Here is a 20,342-nt window from a genome sequence, read left to right as displayed (position 1 = left end):
ATCTAGAGAAATGCTATTTAATTTTAAAAGAAATTTCATTAATAAATTCATAGGTTAATAAATTAGACATTAAACAAGGTACAAATAAAAGTATTTTACCCCTTGCTGCAAAGCCCCTCTGACATTTAAAAGAACAACAAACTCAAAGAATGGTCCTTACCAACATGTAAGGAATTCCAGGGCAACTGAGGGGAAGGAGTAGATGAGGGATATCAGTGGATCTATAGGAAGTTAGAAAGTTGATGGATAAGTGATGTGACTTAGAGTTGATATAATTATAACCTAAGAACCTGAAGAAGTAATACAAGAAACAAGGTACTTAGTACCACAGAACTTCCCCAGAGATTTAGCATTTGGACTCATTGGATACTGGGAGTCTAGGGAATCAGGTAAGGCCAAGTGTGGGAGTGGAAATGAGGGTGAAATTAGCTGAAGGATTACTGAGATATTGGACTCCTAGGTCTCCTCCCGTTTCCCACACCACCAGGTAACTATTGCCTACAGTTAATTCTCTGTGGAAATTGAATAGGAATGAACCTCAGCCTGGGACACCAGAAAGAGCAGAGAGCTGGGGTAAGAGAGGGACCTAAAAGATTAAGGGAAAGCCTACATTCCAAACTGTGAGACCCTCAGTCCCTTACTAAACTTTCAGAATGCCAACAGCCAGGCATTATTTCTACTCCATCTGTCCCTCTTCCTATTCCCAGCCCCATATTTCTCTAGGGCAAGAGATAGAATCCTTATGTAGGAAAACCGTGAAAAAAGACCTCTAGATTCTGCCATTTGGGGAGTCTGCCAGTGAAAAGGCTGGCTCACCCGGTCACCTCACAGTGAAACTCACCAGTCAATATGCCCCCTCTTAATTCCAGTAAACCGTATAGTAACTTGCCTTCAAATATTAACGGACAAACAAGAACCATTAGACAGTCGAGGAAGCCTTCAATGTGAGAATAGCAAAACCCAGAAGGGGCCTAAGGGAAACTTAGTATCTTAAGAAAGATGAGATCTTGTTTCCTTAAAAGAAGAAAGCTATGAAATAAAGGAACAATTAGAAAACAAACCAAAAAAATCTTGGAAATTAAAACTATGGCAAATATAAAATTAACTGAAAGGTCTGAAAGACAGAATTGAAGAAATCTAAAAGGCAGAAGAAAAACAGATGGAAAATAGGAGGAAAGAAGATACAGATTTAACACAAGAAATAAAATGTCTAAATACTCAGGAATTCCTGAATGAAAGAACCAGAGAATATGGATAGGAGGAAATTATCAAACAAATAATTGAAGGAAATTCCCCAGGACTCAAAGAAATGAGCCTGTGACTGAAAGGATCTGTAAGTTGCCCTGCACAATTAATAAAAGACAGGGCAACACGACCGATCAGCATGCATTTCCAGACTACCCAAGTTAAAGAGTAGATTTTAAAAGCTTCTAGAGACCAAAAAAAGGATGCTAAAACGAAGTACTGGTTATAAGAATGGCATCAGACTTCTCAAGAGCAGCACCAGGTGCCAGAATACAATGAAGTCAGATTTTCAAATTATGGGGGATGGGAGGGATTATTTTTAATGTGGCGTTCTATACTCAATCAAGTGTGAATATAAAACAATGACATCTTCAGATACTCAGGGATTCTAAAAATTTAGCTCCCATTCGCCCTTTCTTAGGAAGCCACTAGAGGATTTCCTCAGCATTTTGAGAGTTAAAAAATAAAAAGGAAGCCAAAGATCCAGGAAATAGGAACCCCAAGAAGAGAGAGGTGAAGGGAAATCCTAGGATGATTAGGGAATTACACTTGCACAACAGCAACAGCGTGGAGAGCAACCAGTTCAGATTGGAGCAGGATGAAAGGGTGGCTGCAAGTAACTGAATACCTAACTCTAAGTGACTTAGACACTCAAGGTCTGTTATCTCATGTAACCAGAAGTGCCCACTACAAGGTTGGTTCATTCAACCCTTGATGTTAGGGTTCTGAATTGGCTTTTCTGGAATCATCGCCTTTTCCCTTTTTGTGAAAAGATGGCAGATGTAGCTGCAAACTTCACATCCTCACGCAACCAGGCAAAAACCAAGGAAGAGAAGTTTCTCTTCCAAGTTTCTTTCCACAGAGATAAAAATCTTATCTATCAAGTCCTATCCCATCAGTCTTCCCCTCAGATTTCACTGACCAGATGCCAATTCAAGAGGTTTATAAAGGTGGTGGTGTTTTCCCTCTTAAGATATGGAAAGCACAGATGCCAAATTTTAAGTCCACAGGTCACAGACTTCAGAGCAAACACAAGAGCATACATATTTGAGCCAGAATGCATGGGTTTGTCTCTACCACTTACCAAGACTTGTGTTCTGACAATACTTGGGGAACCTCATGGGTCAAAGGGATGGCTAGGTCAAGGCAATATTTGGGCATTCCTGGGTTCCCTAACCAAAATACCATGTACATACTATGATAATACCAGTCCAGTTACACCCAACCACTAAGTTAGATTCTAAACCTAAGTCTACTTTATGGCACTTTAAGAATAGTGGTAAAGTACAAGTTCTTATTTCCATTAAAAGTGTAGTAATACTGTACAGGGAAAAAGAGAAAATATCTGGGGTCTTATCTTTGCCACTTAAAAAAAAACTTTGTTTTTTAAAAGGTGCATAATTTTTTTTTTCTTTTTTTGGCTGTGCCGCTCGGCACGCGGGATCTTAATTCCCTGACCGGGGACCAAACCCACGCCCCCTTGCAGTGGAAGCGCGGAGTCTCAACCACTGGACCGCCAGGGAAGTCCCCAAAGGTACATAATTATATACAAACTACTTATGATCTGGGAAGATACCTCATTTATACGTGGAGAAATACTTTACCTGTGTGAAGGCATAATCAAGCTCCATGTGAGTAGACTGTAAGAATCCTTCACCACTGTATACCCACCATGTGGCAGAGAGCAGCTACTCACAACAGATTTACTGAACAAATTGATGCAAACACGCATTCGTGTAGGGAACGAACTAGTAAGTTCCCTTGCTGATCTGAGGAAACAAGGGAAGGGTAATTAATGCCAGAGTGTTGTTGGGTATGGAATGAAGGAAGGGAAGGGAATCAATATTGATTAAAGGAAGACTGAATTTTGCCCAGATTTTTTTTCTGTGAAAGTATTTTAAGACATTTCAATAACCAAAATAACTGTACAAAAAATAAACAAATTAACTTTATTAAGTTACCACTTCAATCCTTACATTGATTTGTTTACAAAAATATCAGTTTGAAATGCATTACTGAAAGTGAGTACACACAATAAATAGAAAATAAGGATGCATGGTGCTGGAGACATCTCAACCAACTTATCTTCATCTACTGCCCACTGTTGTAGACAAAATTGGACACCAACTTATCATCCTCATGTACTGCCCACTGCTGTAGACAAAATTTGACACGCAAACAGCATTTTTGAAAGAGCAGTCGAAGTACCGGGGAGAGGGCTGCAAACTATGAGAAAAGTAGCTTAAAACTCTGGACCACTCACCAAAAAAAAAAAAAGAAAAATCACTATCTGGAAGCTAACCTCAGTATAACAGCGAATTATCTACTACTACCCACAAGAACAATTTAAAAATAAGAAAAGTGCCACGGAACCTTCATTAACAGTATTTTTAAGTCAAAGTTTTTACTTTAAACATCTGATGATTACTCAAATATTCTAAGCCATGAGGCAGACCCTAAGACAATAAGTAATAAATAGTCTGAATTTAATAACTTAAAAGTGATATGGTTAATATAATACACACTGCATGAGTATCTCAACCAACCTCTTTCAGGTGAGGTGATAACTAAAAGGTTTAAATTTACAGTTTCAATTTCTGTTCAGAAGAGTGATGTCAGTATTCTAGCAATAGTGATGACATCCCATTATTGTAAATATGCTAATATACATATTACTCTGAATTACACTTGACTGAATTCTATGTACACGTGGTTCCATATTCCAAGTGCAAATTTTCAATGGTACGGGTTTATAATCAAAGCTGGTTTGACAACTGCTTTCTGACTTCTGAAAGCAAATGATGAAAGTACTTCCTAAAAGTGAATAAACTAGTTACAAGTAGGTGACCATTTCCTTTTTCTCTTTACGTGTGATGAACTTCATGAAGCATTAATTCCCGAGGTATATTTGTTTCTGGACCATACAGCTTACATGCTCTTCTTTCAAAGGCAGCTACCATCTGCTTTACAACTTCATCGAAAAACAATGTGGCAAGCTGAGAGTGTAGAAGTGAGCGAAATTCAAAAGAAATCTGTAGGAAAATGTTAATAATTATTTTAGAAAGATCTTTCTTTTACTCAATCTCCACTTAGGGTAATGGTGTTCACACTGTGAAATGTGTTACTTGGCCCAGTACCTAAGGCAGAGCTCTATGGGTCCATCTAGATGAGATTTTAACATCCCTCAGAAGAGGGAGATTTGTTTACTGCAGTAAGCACAACAGCGGCTAAACAATAAGCTTAAGTAAACAAGGCCAATGAATCTCATTTTGGGGCAAAGAGTCTGCTTTTACTAAGTTAAAGAAACCTGGAAAAAAGCTTTGCTAAATACCATGTTTATCACTTTGCCTTCTTATTAATACGCCCCTTTTCGAGCTACCTTACCTCCCAAAAGTAAATAAGGGAAATGATCCTTCTGATATGGTATTCCCATGAGAAGTAGTAGCAGAAAGATGAGATTAACCCACAAAATAGATGGTGAAGGTGGTTCAATCTTAAAGTAGACAATGATTTAGAACTAACTTTATATCCCCTCAAGACAGAATTCAAGGCAACCCAGTTTAAGAAATAATATCTTAAGGACCTTAAATATCCATTAACTTCTGAATGTTTTAATTTTAAAATAATTTGATTTATAAAAAAGTTGCAAAAACAGTACTAAGATTTCTCATACACCCATCACCCAGATTCCCCTATTTCAATGTCTTATATAATCACAGTACAATTAAAACCAAGAAATTAACAGAGAGAGTTAATATTACTAGATAATAATGCTATTATCTAATCTAGAGAGGTTTCATTCAAATTTCCCCAACTGTCGCATATATGCCCACTAATTTTGCAATGAAAGCAACTTAAGAGCTGAGAATAGCATACAGTAATTTACTCAAAATTATAACCATTTCTTCTTAAAATATTTATTTATTTGGTTGGTTGGTTGCACTGGGTGTTAGCTGAGGCTTGCAGGCTCGTTAGTTGTGGCACGTGAACCCTTAGCTGCGTGTGTCTTATAATCTATGGACTTGTAAAAATTAGAAAATAGAGAAGGGATGACTATTCAAGGTTTCAAGGAATAAAATAGAAAAAGAGGAAGGGTCATTAGCATTCTTTTCTTTTTTTTGGCTGCGTCGCACAGCATGAAGGATCTCAGTTCCCCAACCAGGGATTGAGCCTATGTTCCCTGCAGTGGAAGCACAGAGTCCTAACTACTGGACTGCTAGGGAATTCCCCTAGCATTTTTTCTTATAAAATTAGTGCAAAAAAAAAAAAAGTGCAGAAAAAGGTATTCAATACTCAGAAATTTGAGATTTTTAAAAAAATGTCTTTCAGTAATTGCTATGCACGTAGGTTATTAATTATGACATCTGGGTTCTAATAAAAATGGATTACTCCTTCTTTACCAACCTCACCTGATGTTTGGAACAAATAGAGGGCTTTATGAGAGACTTACTGAAAAATCCAAAGTACAAGTTCTTGGGTAGCCAGGAAGACCTGGGCTAAAACGCCATACAGTCTCCAAATGATTGAAGAGCTTCCCATCAGTACAGGATGCCTAGAACAAAATGAAAAAAATAAAACCACAGTTAAATACCATTTGGATTGTGTCCAGAATCTACAACTGAAGATGATTTCTTTGAGAAGTAAATATTTTTATAGGTCAGACCACAGGTGACAAAAACATCTCATTGTTAGCTTGGTACTAGGAAGTGATCTCTGGCCAATATAAGCCATTTTCCTTTCTCCTGGGATCCCCAAGATTGCCACCTGTTCTCTTCCACTGCTGTCACCCACTGGGCTACTTAGAGTTCTCCTCCCACAACAAAACAGGGAGTGACTACCTGGAAGTTTATTTCCAGCTCTGCCACTTATAAGTGATCCTGAACAAGTTAATTCCCTGTACTGTATTTCCTTAATCTGTAAAATGAGTATAATGCCTGTCTTATACCATCAGTACGGGATGGCTAAATTTAACATTTGTAAGGCATTTGGCACAGATCCCTAGAACAATTCTATAATTCTTCTTTGCAACTCAAAGATTTTCTATCAATCACATTCAGTCTTTCCCTAACTCATTATTCTTTATTTCTAGAGGCCTCTATGGTTCCAGTTTTCCTGAAAGTGTGGCCCTGACCCTTGTCCCTGACCCACTGCTTTCTGACCTCTCTTCTGTGCTCATGTTTATTTTACATGTGTGTGTACACATTGAAACATAATACACAGTAATACTATGTGCAGTGCATCCTGACATTTCCCATTCTATATCATTAAAAAATGTTGGTTGAGACCCATTAAAGAGTTGCCTCCTGCAGTGTGAAAAATGGTGGCCAGAACCATAGTTACTAGTCCATTGTTAGGACATGTTATGACCTTGAATGAAGTTCAGTTTCAGGGCTTCCCAGGTGGTGCAGTGGTTGAGAGTCCGCTTGCCGATGCAGGGGACACGGGTTCGTGCCCCGGTCTGGGAAGATCCCACACGCCGCGGAGCAGTTGGGCCCGTGAGCCATGGCCGCTGAGCCTGCGCGTCCAGAGCCTGTGCTCCGCAACGGGAGAGGCCACAACAGCAAGAGGCCCGCATACCGCAAACAAACAAAAAAACTTTAAAGAAGTTCAGTTTCTTTATTTACTATCCTAAGATGCCATCTGGGCCTTATTATACTAGTAGACAATTGACCTCAAGAATATCTATCACCTTCCCTCAGAAGCAGGCTATTTTTTTAAATTCTTGTTTCAGTCTACACTCCCCTCCTCAATTAAGCCTTAAGTTTTCAGCAATTCTGGCAAATCCTGGGGCCGATAAATGATCAAGCCCCTCTACCCCCTTTCTTTTGTATAAGTTATCCCCCTCAAGAATTTAGACTGTCCCTCTCCTGAGGCTACACACTACAAAATATATTGCAAAATAAGGACCTGCGTAGGTAAACTGTTTCCCCCAAAGTAAACAGTCATTTTTTCTCCCATAGCTATAGCCTACCTAAACACAGAATATAGGATTATTTCTCTGACTATATCTGGATCTCTCTAAAGATGGTTCAAACTGGGGGCTAAAGAGCTAAAAATCCATTTGCAGTTTATTCCTCACTTCCTCTTCATCTAAACCCTTTTGAATTAATTATCAGATGGTAACACGGTAGAATCATTATAAACTGCATCCATACTAAAATGCATTTAAAAAGATATGCTCTAGTTACACATTTATAAAAAGAACATATTATTTTAATTTTTAATATGGAAACCAGTGAATGTTTTAAAACTTATTTAGACACGATAAAATAAGTCATTAAAATACTAACTACTTTAATAGCTGATATGCTAAGTCACTGGGGAGAAGTAAAAATTTTCTTCAAAGAGTTTGGCTTTATATATAGTTCAATAATGGCCATCCAATTTTTAAAACCATCAAAAGTCTACAATAAAACCGTATTGTTTCAGTTATCCAACTTTGTTTATTTACTTTTTTTGTTTTTGGCCATGCCTCACAGCTTGTGAGATCTTGTTCCCCAACCAGGGATCAAACCCATGCCCCCTGCGGTGGAAGTCTGGAGTCTTAACCACTGGACCACCAGGGAAGCCCCTGTTTACTTTTATTTTTAATTTTTTTAAACTTTTAATTACCCAACTTTAAGATAATGCATTCCACCTTTCTTTACAACCACATAAGAAGCTTATAGGAAATTTAATAGTGAAGGAGAAACAGCTGTTGGGAATAATCACTATAATATAGCACCTTCCTCTGACCACTTTTTCACAAAATGTGGCAGTGCTATACTCATATCAATAATCCAGCTCAAGGACCCATGGATTTTTACTGGTTTTTTTTGATGTTGGGGGTAGGAGTTTATTAATTAATTTATTTATTTTTGCTGTGTTGGGTCTTCGTTTCTGTGTGAGGGCTTTCTCTAGTTGTGACAAGCGGGGGCCACTCTTCATCGCGGTGCACGGGCCTCTCACTGTCGCGGCCTCTCTTGTTGCGGAGCACAGGCTCCAGATGCGCAGGCTCAGCAGTTGTGGCTCACGGGCCTAGTTGCTCCGCGGCATGTGGGATCCTCCCAGACTATTGGTACGTTTTGATAGGGACAATACTGCCAAAGATCTCATTCCTAACAGAGATACTGAACACAGTAGGAAGGTTTCTGGCCATTACAGATTCAGGTAGACTAGAATCACTGACATGTTAAGTCACAGGCACATTTGGGGCAGCTAACAATTCACAGAAAATGTCACATGGCTTCTGCTGCTTCCTCAGTTATAATAATTTTTATTATATGTCACATATGTGTATCAGGTATTAAAATCCAGAACCTGAACCCAGGGAAAATTGAACATAGAGAGTTGTGTGTTATTCTCAAATATGTCTTTAAACAATAAACTAGCACACTAAGTGAGACAGCTTATTTTAATGGAAAAATAGTTTTGGAATCAGACACACACAGTATGAATTTGTGTAGGGCTCTTAATTTCCCTAAGCCTCATAAAATTGAGATAGCAATGACTATCTAATACATATTATTATAATTTAAAAAAATAGTTTCCTCCCTCCTTGGCAGTGTTAAAAGTTACTGAAATTATTATGAACATCTGTGGATCTACAATAACCCAAGAACACAGTAGTGAGAACTTCATAAACAAAGAGGCCTCATGACTCCTGTCATTGTAGTACTGGTGCTGAGGATACAGAGATGAAAAAGAGGATCTTCCATTCTCTCAAGTACCTCGATTTTGTCAAGCAGAAATACAAATGAAGAAAGAAATTACACTACAGAGTGATAAGAGAAATAAATAAAGCACGTGCAAAGCCCAGAGGAATCACCGAGGTAGAACTAGTCATCTATATGAAAGGAAAGGGAGAAAGCAGGTTGGAATTTGAAAGATTAACAGGCAAGGAATTTTCATTATAGGTAAAAGAGGGAACAATATGCAAAGGCACAGGGCTGTGGAATAAGCACTATATGGTTCATTCATGGAAGCCAGGGAAGGGAAGAAAGCCAGGAGGAGAAAATGAGACTTTAGAGTTCTTTTAGTTAGATGCAGGATATGTTAAGATCTAAGTTATGAGAGTCTGAATGGTAAGAGACTGAGGTCAGGGGACTCAATTTTAAGATTACAGAGATATTTGCTGCTGTCAGACAGACTAGAGTCTTGGCTGTGTAACCTTATCTAACTCTTCTAGGCCTTAGTGTACTCAACTATAAGATGGAGAATAAAATTTGCATCTCAAAGGGCTGTTGTGAAGAGTAATTCAAGTAAAGCACTATAAAGAGCTCAATATGTTAGCTATTTTAAGTGTAGTATAGGTGAAAACTCCAAAACTATGAGGCAAACAGGTGAAAACAGTCGTAATAACGACAGAGTCCCACAGTGGTGCACAGTCTTTTAAGTGGAGTTGAAGTTTTGAGATTGTGACTAGGGTGGACTCCAAGGTCTTAGCTTCACTGGACAGTATACTCTTTCTGGTATGAGAGTTGCTCCTCCTCAATGCCTGACAAAGAGGTGACGAAGGAATTTAGCTCTGGCCAATTACCAAGAAATGATACCACCACTAAATCCTGTGAGCACAAAACACAATTCAGCTTTGAAAGTCTTTGGTCATCACATCTAGAAATTCAAAAGAAATGGGCATTACTCTATGGAATTCTGCCTTTTTGTGTGTTGGAAGTCTGGGTACCTTTTCTAAATGTGTACCCTCCTCTGAGAAGAGTAAGATGCTTAATATATGCATGCAACAACACTTGGCATTTCAGTACCTGGTACATGGCAGGATGACTTCAATAATGTTTATGTTCTCCACATTTATATCTTTTCTACCTTTCTGCATCCTCTCACCACTTTCCCTTCCTTAACTTAAGAAAAAGTAGTGCAAGTATTAAAACATTTCTCACTTGTGCGGCCAAATCCTTCCTGTGGGTCAATAGTCCTCAACAGAAGGACAAAAGAAAAAGCTTCTAATTTCCATGTTCTAGTTAAATTTCTATTTGGAAAGAATAATGCTAATATTGTGTAAAATAACATGATTTAAGAGATATAATAAATAGTTTGTTTTTTCCCTCCTCCTATTAGTTTAGGGAAGTCTTCTTAATGCTATTATACTTTAACCCATTTAACATAATATTTGAGGAATATTTAAAAACAACAAAAAACAAAACCATTACCTTTACCAAATGTGGTTTCACCAAGGTTACCACTGATGTATAGCGCTCCAATACAGGTGGAAACCCAATTTCTAATCGTGTTTTGCAGTATCCAGATCTCCTTGATATTACATCTGATTTTTTGCACCAAGGAACAAAATGCTTGTAATCCTCCATTCCTGATACTACATCATACATTTCCTGCATAGAATATCTTAAAAAAAAAAAGGAGAGGTGTTAACTGCATCTATTTATATGGTATATGTACACTTTAAATTGAATATGAATAAGGTTTACTATGTATGAGGCAATAAATCATTTGGCACACATATAGAACCACACTCTGGGATGAATGTCTTTAAAACACAGAAAATAAAAGGATAAAAGGGAGCTAAACATATGTCTATAGCAGAGCTTACAATGTGGCAGACCACAGGTTGAATCTGGTTTGCAGATATGGTTTTTAAAATTTTAATTAGTAACCAGCATTTAAAAACTGAGACTTTGAGAGAAAAAAACTAGAAGCAACCTAAATATTTGGTTGATAAACATTAATAATTGCTTAATAATAAATGGTTGATGAATTATGGTACACTCATACTGTGGAACTCTATCAGTTATCTAAAGGGATTAAGATCAGATGTACAGTTGACCCTTGAGCAACACAGGTTTGAACTGTGTGGGTCCACTTATACACGAAGTTTTTTCAGTAATATTAGTACCTGTATTTTCATTTTACCGATCTTTAAATTAAATGTGAGGGAAAGTTTGTGTTCAATTAGAGATCACAATATGTGGAATCAAAACAACTAGGGTTTGAGTCTTGATTTTATTTTATTTTATTTTATTTTTTGAGTCTTGATTTTATCCAAACTGTTTCATCAGCTTCCTGCCTTTGGGTGAGTCATTTAACAATTCCTCGTTTGGAGACAGAAATAGCAGTATGCAGATTTTTTTTACTGTGTGGGGGTCTGCACCCCCTAAACACCCCACTTTTCAAGGGTCAACCGTATACTTTAGAGCAAAGAGGTTTACAATATATTGCTATGTGAAAAAAGGCACACTAAAGCAGATGGGATATATATGATTCTATTATCTATTTGAGAAATATTTTAAGTGTATACTATATTTCCTCAATTTTAAACATTCGGGATTTTTTTCGTGAAAATAATTATGTTAATAGACTGTCTGTAATGAAAACACATTGAAAAAGTCCTAGAAGGATACAGATTAAACAATTACCAGTTGTTAATTCAGGAAAAAGAAGTAGGAGTAAAAATAGACTAAGTCTTTTAGTATACATATTTCTAAATTGTTAAGTTTTTATACAAGTATGTGATGATTTTGTAATTAAGAAAAACATCTATTCTATACCACAAAAAAAGGAAACCTCTCATTCTTTTTATGAGCCAGCATAACATCTGCGAACCCAAGCCTCACAAAGCACATAAAAAACAAAATCTATAAACCCACATCACCTGTGGCAAAACTTCTACATATCAGCAGATATAATAGAGCAATATATTTTTTAAAAAATACAACAATCAAATGCAACTCATTTAAGGATGTTTGGATGGTTTAATACTAAGAATTATATTATTATAACCATATTAATTAGTCAAAACAAAAACATTATATGATTCCCTCCATAGATAAATACCAGAAGCATTCCTATTAGAGTTAGAAATAAGACAAAGGTGCTGTATATCATCATTGTTATCTGACATTTTTCTGAAAGTATGTCAAAATAATTAAATCAGAGCATGAAATATGAGGCACATGTGTGGAAAAGAATTAGGCAAAATTATAAATTGGCAGGTGATATGACTATCAAATCAGAAGCTAATCAATTCAGAATTTAGTTATGTAGCCTGTTGAGAAATATATAAAAAATAATATCGTTCCTATACTAACAAGTAGAAAACAGTAGCATAGAAATGCAAAATACATAGAAATACAACAAAAAACCATCAGGGTTTAAATGAAAAACCAAACAACAAAAACATTGTGGATACAAGTAAAAGACAACTGAATGAGAACCAGACACATATAATTCTTGGTTATAAAGACTCACACTGTTAAAACATAATTCACCTCAAAATGATATAGTAAACAACCACATTCTAAAGTTTAAAAGGGTATTTTTGGAATATGACAGAATGAGTGTTTATACATATTTAATCTTTATGATCATGAAATGAGGCCCACAGCAGAGGGGGGGAAATAAACCTACCCTCCCCATGTTCTCAGACATTTGGAAATAAATGCCAAAATAAGTCCCATGAAGTATGAAACCTGGTAGTCTGGAAGCTAATTGTCATAAAAGTAGTCTGCACTGACTAAGAAAGCAGTATAGCATAGCAGTCAAGGGGATGGACTTTGTAGTCAGAAAGTACTGTGTTCAAATATCAACTCTAAAACATAGTGAGTCATGTGACCCTGGCTAGGCTGCTTAACCTCTCAACTTCATTTTCTTCATCCATAATTGAAAAATACCTGTACAGGTGGTTTTTTTTTTAAATATTTATTTATTTCGCTGTCCAATCTTCATTGCAGCATGCAGGATCTTTCACTGCGGTGCTCCCTTGTGGCGTGCGGGTTTCTCTCTACTTGTGGCATATGGGTTTTCTCTTCTCTAGTTGTGGCACGGGCTCCAGAGTGTGTGGGCTCTGTAGTTTGTGGTTGAGGTGCGCGAGCTCAGTAGTTGTGGTGGCGGGCTTAATTGCCCTGCCACATGTGGGATCTTAGTTCCCTGACCAGGGATCGAACCCACGTCCCCTACATTGGAAGGTGGATTATTTACCACTGGACCACCAGGGAAGTCCCTACAGGGTTCTTTTAAGGGTTAAGTGAAATAGTTTTAGCATAATGCACAATGCTTACTAGGCACTTAATAAATGGTAGCTATTATGTGTTTATGTCAAATATGGGGGAAGATGAAGATCATTAGATAAGACCAATTTGTAATAAAAAGAATTTTAACATCAGAAAGAATAAGGAAGAAAGAAAGAATAAGTAAATATGGTGGGAAAAATAAGCTTAGGAGTCATGACACAACATAATCTCTCTGAGCTTCAGTTTCCTCATCTCTAAAATGGGAATAATACCTAGTTCACATGGCTATTGTGAGAATTAAATGAAACAATAAATATAGAGCCCCCAGTAGTGCCTGTCAAATGGCAAGTACACAGTAAAAGGAAGATGTTATATTTCTGATTCAAAAGGAAAGCAGACCAGTTCACTATTTGATTTCTCATCCTTTTGTTGCCATGTCTCTTTTCAACAGATACCAGCTGATGCAAAGATGTCTACCTATCCAAGTATTTACACTTGCTTTACGTGGCATAATTGCTGGCCACCTGGAGGCTACAATTACATAGCTGTAACATGACTAGTTCTTGAGAATAATATTTGAGAGTAAGCACTGGGTGTCACTTCCAGACCAATATGATTAAGAACCACGTGTATCTTTTTAAGAGACTCTGAAGACTAAGGAATTACAAAAGTCACAAGTTGGATGGAGCCTGGCTTCCTGAATCACTACTCGAGGATTGCTGCCCATGGATTGGGAATACCCACTTCAACTTTACATGAGAAAGAAATAAACTTTTGGGTTTTACCTGTATGGTTGCTAGCATTACCTTAACTAATACAGTGACTATCCAGTAATAACGGTCGATTATGTGACAAAAGTTATGAGTATGCCCAAAGTTCTTTACTGCAGAAAAATTAGAAGGGAAAAAGCAACTAAATAAAATGAATGAAAAGTACTTTTAGAAGAATTCATGTAATATTTAGTGGCTTGTTGGGAATTAAGACCCCCTTGTAGAAATTCCCATATGAAGGACTGCTTGATTTCTGGTTTAGCAGATCTGCAGACTCTCTATACTCTGCTGTATATACCCCTAGATGAGGGGCCAAACCTGGCCTGCTGCGTGGCTCTGTAAATAAAATTTTATTAGAACACAGCCAGGCCCATTTATTACATATTGTCTATCGCTATTTTTGGGGTACAGTGACAGAGTTGAGTAGTTGCAACAGAGACAGTATGGTCCACAAACCTATTTACTAACTGGCCCTTTACAGAAAAGCTTGCCAACCTCTGCTCTAGATGGTAGGGGCCTCTTAGCATGTTTATATGTACTTACCTAGGTATGTGTGTATGTGAGGGAGCTATACAGACATATCTGGCTCAACATATCAGTAATGTTGCCACTATAAAAAAGAACAGTGTACAAAAAATGCAGGTCATAAACAGTTTAATTATTTCCTTTAAATGTCAAGATTTAAATCTATCCTATAGAGTTACCACATGACTACATTCAACAAATATTTATAAAACGGCAAGGGCTAGAAAATTAGAGCTTAGTCTGTAAGAAGAGAATCCAGAAAAAAAGAGGCATGATGTTCTATAGAAAATTGTGAACACGCTCTTTTAGTACAACTATTATTTTATACAAACCCTATAATTCTCCTCTCTGAATATTCTTTTCTTTTGTTTATTAATGGTGCAGCAATTCTGAAGAAAGTTCTTGCATATATCTCCTTAGGCAAAACTGAGGTATGTAGTGGAAGAGTTCTGCTCATCAGTATACCACAGGAAGCTAAATATCTAAAAAGACAAAAATTACCTGATTAACATTGACAATTAAGAGAAAACACAAACTATAGAGATTGTAAAATAACTTTTACTTTAGAAGACTGTGCAACCTTAGAATAGTCCTGAAAAAATACACACACACACACACACACACAAGCTTCTAAAGCACCATAAAGAAACTAAAAAGGGACTTCCCTGGTGGCGCAGTGGTTAAGAATCTGCCTGCCATATATATGGAATCTAAAAAAAAAAAAGGTTCTAAAGAACCTAGGGGCAGGACAGGAATAAAGATGCAGTAGAGAATGGACTTGAGGACAGGAGGAAGGGGGAGGGTAAGCTGGGTCGAAGTGAGAGAGTGGCACGGACATATATATACAGTACCAAATGTAAAATAGATAGCTAGTGAGAAGCAGCCGCATAGCACAGGGAGATCAGCTCAGTGCTTTGTGACCAGCTAGAAGGGTGGGATAGGGAGTGTGGGAGGGAGGGAGATGCAAGAGGGAGGGGATATGGGGACATATGTATACATATAGCTGATTCACTGTTATACAGCAGAAACTAACACACCATTGTAAAGCAATTATACTCCAATAAAGATGTTAATAAAAAAAGAATCTGCCTGCCAATGCAGGGGACATGGGTTTAAGCCCTGGTCCGGGAAGATCCCACATGCTGTGGAGCAACTAAGTCCGTGCACCACAACTACTGAGCCTGCACTCTAGAGCCCATGAGCTACAACTACTGAGCCCACATGCCACAACTACTGAAGCCCATGCGCCTAGAGCCTGTGCTCCGCAACAAGAGAAGCCACCGCCATGAGAAGTCTGCACACCTCAACGAAGAGTAGCCCCCTCTTGCTGCAACTAGAGGAAGCCCACGCGCTGCAACTAAGACCCAACGCAGTCAAAAATAAATAAAATAAATAAATTTTATTTTAAAAAAAGAAACTAAAAATACCAGCTTACAGTTATGGTTAGAAGCTTCTAACAGAAAAGGTATCTCTCCCAGAAGTTGGCTTTTAGTCTGCAGTCATGTTTTACAACGTATTCTTACCCTAGGCTTTCTAGGATATTCATCATCCAATTTTCAACTCATCTACTCAGCTTGTTTTCCCAGCTGGATCCACTGGGATCCACTGATCTACTCTATGAGATTTGAAATTAGGTCTTGCTCTCCCACTGGATATCTGGCGGCCCTGTCAGACCTGCTGCTCAGTTATCTTTTACCTTCCAATCTCCATTTCCATGTATATATGTGAAAACATATGTCAAGGTAACTAGAATGTTAACTGTTTGGGTGCTTTGTAATACAGATGCCTGATATGCTCCTGTTCACCTAAATGTTTTCAGCCTTTATTCTAATAAGATTATTGCATAACTGTTTTACACTACTATTCGTGCATTATTAGTTCACATACTTATTGAGCGCCTATTCTGAGCTAGGCACTAGGGATATAATGGTGAATAAAACAAACATGAAGATTACATTCTAGTTGGGGATTCAAAAAGAATCACTAAAATAGAAATGGGTGTGGGGAGATGTAATTAAGACCTTCTTTAGACAGGGTGGTCCAGGAAGTCCTCTCAGGTTGTATTTCAGCTGAGAAATAATGGATAAGGAGTCATTAGCCATGCTAATAGATATGTATGTACATAATAAATGCGTGTGCACATATATATAAAATCTCTCTCACACATACATGTGTGTATGTACGTGGGAGGAGAGGTAGATACAGAGCATTTCAGGTACTAGGGGAAGAGTGTGGCAGCATCCAGACACTAAAACAGACTAACAGTGTAACAGCAGTATAGCAAGCCAGGGGGAGAGCACCATGAAATAATGTTAGAGAGACAGGTTGGAGCTGGATCATACTGGGGATTATTGGTGAGGATAAAGCAATTTGGAATTTATTCTCAATGAGATGTTCTTGAAGTGTTCCAAGTAAGAGAGCAATATTTCATTAAATTGCATCTTCAAGTTATTTTTTAAAAGTGTAATGGAGTGGCCTGGTGAAATCTCATGTTATCATATATGAAATTTGATTTATATAAGATATGATTTACATATAAATAAAATTTCTTTAAGGACACTGAGACCCTACAGTTTGGCGGGAAGAGAAAATCAAGTTAAAGAATGATTGAAGAAATTGGCGATATTCAGCCAGAAGATAAGAGGTGATACTTGAGACTATGGCTCCAAAAATACAAGAAAAAACTTTTGAACTATTAAAGCTGTTTATAAAAATTGGGTAGACTCATTCCAAAGGTAATGAAAGAAAGGTCAATGAAAATAGTTAAGCTAAATGCTTCATGACTATGGAAAAGAATCAAGCATATGAACTGTATGAATGAACTTAAGTCTCTTTTAAGACAGATTCATCTCCTAGAGAGAATAAGGGTGTCATGTGTTCCTAAAGATCTTTAAAAATATGATGTTATGTGAATTTTAAAGGCAGTGATAATATTTTTAAAAGCCTACTGTAATTTTTTTGAGTAAAGCTATAGCGTTTGCTTTAAAGTGGAATTATGCCAATAAAAGTGCCTGACAGTTATTCTGCTGAATGAAGCAGAACAGTGGAAATTAAATAGTTAGGCAGGGACTTCCCTGGTGGCGCAGTAGTTAAGAATCCCCCTGCCGGGCTTCCCTGGTGGCGCAGTGTCTTGAGAGTCCGCCTGCCGATGCAGGGGACACGGGTTCGTGCCCTGGTTCGGGAAGATCCCACATGCTGCGGAACGGCGAGGCCCATAAGCCATGGCCACTGAGCCTGTGCTCCGCAACGGGAGAGGCCACAACAGTGAGAGGCCCGCGTACCGCAAAAAAAAAAAAAAAAAAAAAAGAATCCCCCTGCCAGTGCAAAGGACACTGGTTCGAGCCCTGGTCCAGGAAGATCCCACATGCGGTGCAGCAACTAAGCCTGTGCGCCACAACTACTGAGCCTGCGCTCTACAGCCCGACTGCCACAACTACTGAGCCCACGTGCCACAACTACTGAAGTCCGCACGCCTAGAGCCCGTGCTCCACAACAAGAGAAGCCACCACAAGGAGAAGCCCACACACCACAACGATGAGTAGCCCCCGCTCGCCACAACTAGAGAAAGCCCGTGCGCAGCAATGAAGACCCAACACAGCCAAAAATAAATAAAATTTAAAAATTAATAATAATAATTAGGCAGTTAATTTAGCTTCCCCCTTAAAAAAAAAGGACACAAAATATAATTTAGAATCTCTGGTAGCCACACAGATTATAAAAACCAAGCTTGGTGTTCAAAATGCCTAATCACCCATTTCCCTTCTAAGACATTCTTTAGATGTCTTTAACTGTTTTAACAGTTTTATCTATTTCGCTCACTTTTCATATAGATACCTTCTTATCTATTATTGGAAGCCAATTACGTGGCAGATACTATGCATAATTATGAACAATTTTCTGATAAATCAGACCAGAAAAAGCAGCATCTGAGATAAACCTTTATTAAAAAAAAATAATAAGACCCTTGCTTCTGAAGAGGTGAACTGGGTGTTTTGGAAACTTACTTTTCACTGTATATGGTTTTGAATTTTGTACCAGGTTCATGTAATACGGTCCCCCTATCCCCCGAAAAAGAAACACACAATCTGATTATAATCATAAGGGAAATGCCTGTGTTTAAAGCAAGTTAACAGGCGTCTTCTGATCGGTCTGCATACTATGGTTACAATGCCCTGGACTGCCCATCTATTTTCACATATTATCAAGAACAATATGTCTTCAACTGCAATACGAGAACCATACAATCGTATATATGGTTAAACCATGAAATGAAAACTGGACCAGATGAAGGACAGTTTTTTGGTCACTAATCTTCCAATACTACATCCCAAATACTCTACTATAATAAAGGCCAGAATCTATGTTAATGCTTCAGCCTTGCAATGAACTCGTAAACTCTCTCCCTCTTCATTATCATAAACAGTAAATATTTTATCCTGGAATTTAAGCCTTAATTTGATCACTACAGCAATTTTTAGTTTTGTTTATTTGCAAGCCAGCATTTTATAAGAATAATACAAAGCAGATCTAAAGCATGATACAGTATGTTCTGCTTAAAACTTTTTCAACCAATAAATGTCTAAAAGGATTTGGAGTTGGTTGGGTTGTTGGTATTTTAAAAAATTCTTCACTGAATCTAAATGTCCTGGAGCTCAACCAGATTTGTGCTTTCTCCCTCTACCCCGTAGTTTACAACTAAATTAATTTTAAACGTTAACTTTAATTTTCGAGCATAGTTTATTAAAATGGCATTAATAAAAGGAGACTAAGTGGTAGAAGTATGGAATCTTTCGTGTCTCCACCTCCATCACCTACCGAAAAAGAACCAACCAGGAAAATCGAAGGCAGACTCTGGTTCAAGGTTACAGGACTTCTAAGTTACAATGGCATGGAAAAAAATCCAAGTCCCCGGCTTCGGTTTAGTTTAGCAAGCACCAAAGGGCGGGGGCAAAGACCGCTACCAGAAACTGGGAAAGCACGTCTGGCCATCGGATACGCTGGGGGAACAAAGGGGGCCTTACTGCCAGGCCACAAACTCCCACACGCCCATCAACCCGCAACTCCTGCGCCGCAAAGTTATCACTTTCCGAGAGCAGCAGCCGTAGGCCACGGGGAGGAGGCCGGAAGAGCCCAAAGGCAACCCGGCCGAGTTGCTTTATCAGCTGCTTCAAAGTCGCTTAGCGGATGATTCACCGCCTCTCGCGAGGGCAGCGAATCACTCCCGTGACAGGCCGGCGAGCCTCCGGCCAAGGGGGTGGGGGGAAACGCGCGGCCCTGAGAAGGCAGGAGACCCTTTCTCTCCAGAGACGAGGAAACGCATCCGGTCCGTCTGCCCCACCCTAAATACCCCCAGTCCCCTTGCTCAGCAGGCCTGGGCTGAAAACTACCCTCGCCGCTGAGCCCCAGTTGTTCATTACCTGACGTTCCGCGCAGGCCCCTGCACAGGAACCGGGGCTCCGGCCGCTGCCGCCGACTTCGGACGGCATCGCGAGACCACCTTTTTCAAGGCCCTCTGACCGGTCCGAGCTGCCATCATCATCTGACTAAAACCGGTCGCCAGTAAGCCGGGACCAGGCCCACGGCACCGCCCTCCTCCGGCGGCCCGGGCCACCCGGCGCCGCCGCCATCCAGCCAATCGGCGGGCCCCCTGAGCGGTCAGACACGCCCCTTCTCCTTCCCCGATTGTGCAAAGCTGACGCACGCTCCCACTACCGCAGGGCCGACTGTAAATGCGTTCGTCATCCTGCCGGCCAATCAAAGGGAGCGCAGGGCCGCCTAAACGCACCCCTCTCCGCCTGCGGGTCTCCACTTCCCGCCGCGCGCTCTGGCCCCTTACGTAAGA

The 20,342-nt window shown here is 39.0% G+C and overlaps 1 protein-coding gene and 1 long non-coding RNA gene across 3 annotated transcripts; one reads left to right on the top strand and one right to left on the bottom strand.

Moving 5' to 3' along the window:
• Positions 1 to 250: 250 nt before the first annotated feature.
• LOC125965020 (uncharacterized) lies at positions 251 to 14,338 on the top strand. Its single transcript, XR_007478461.1, has 2 exons — positions 251 to 2,779; positions 13,657 to 14,338. It is a non-coding gene; the product is annotated as an uncharacterized LOC125965020 (long non-coding RNA).
• Positions 3,166 to 20,302, bottom strand: COQ10B (coenzyme Q10B). 2 transcript variants are annotated; one of them, XM_033430757.2, is made up of 5 exons: positions 19,918 to 20,290; positions 14,833 to 14,982; positions 10,392 to 10,584; positions 5,696 to 5,797; positions 3,166 to 4,277 (listed from the first exon to the last, which is right to left on the bottom strand). In XM_033430757.2, exons 1-5 carry the CDS (start codon positions 20,037 to 20,039, stop codon positions 4,110 to 4,112), a joined length of 735 nt encoding a protein of 244 aa, XP_033286648.1. In that variant the 5' UTR covers positions 20,040 to 20,290; the 3' UTR covers positions 3,166 to 4,109. The 2 variants fall into 2 exon arrangements, with proteins under 2 accessions (XP_033286648.1, XP_033286653.1); XM_033430762.2 differs by lacking the exon at positions 14,833 to 14,982 and having other exon boundaries at positions 19,918 to 20,302.
• Between the last annotated feature and the right edge of the window lie 40 nt (positions 20,303 to 20,342).

The sequence above is a fragment of the Orcinus orca genome, chromosome 7, assembly GCF_937001465.1.
Source record: "Orcinus orca chromosome 7, mOrcOrc1.1, whole genome shotgun sequence".
Classification (NCBI taxonomy): domain Eukaryota; kingdom Metazoa; phylum Chordata; class Mammalia; order Artiodactyla; family Delphinidae; genus Orcinus; species Orcinus orca.
Note: the sequence above shows the minus strand (reverse complement) of the source record. Positions and strands in the feature narration are given on the sequence as shown.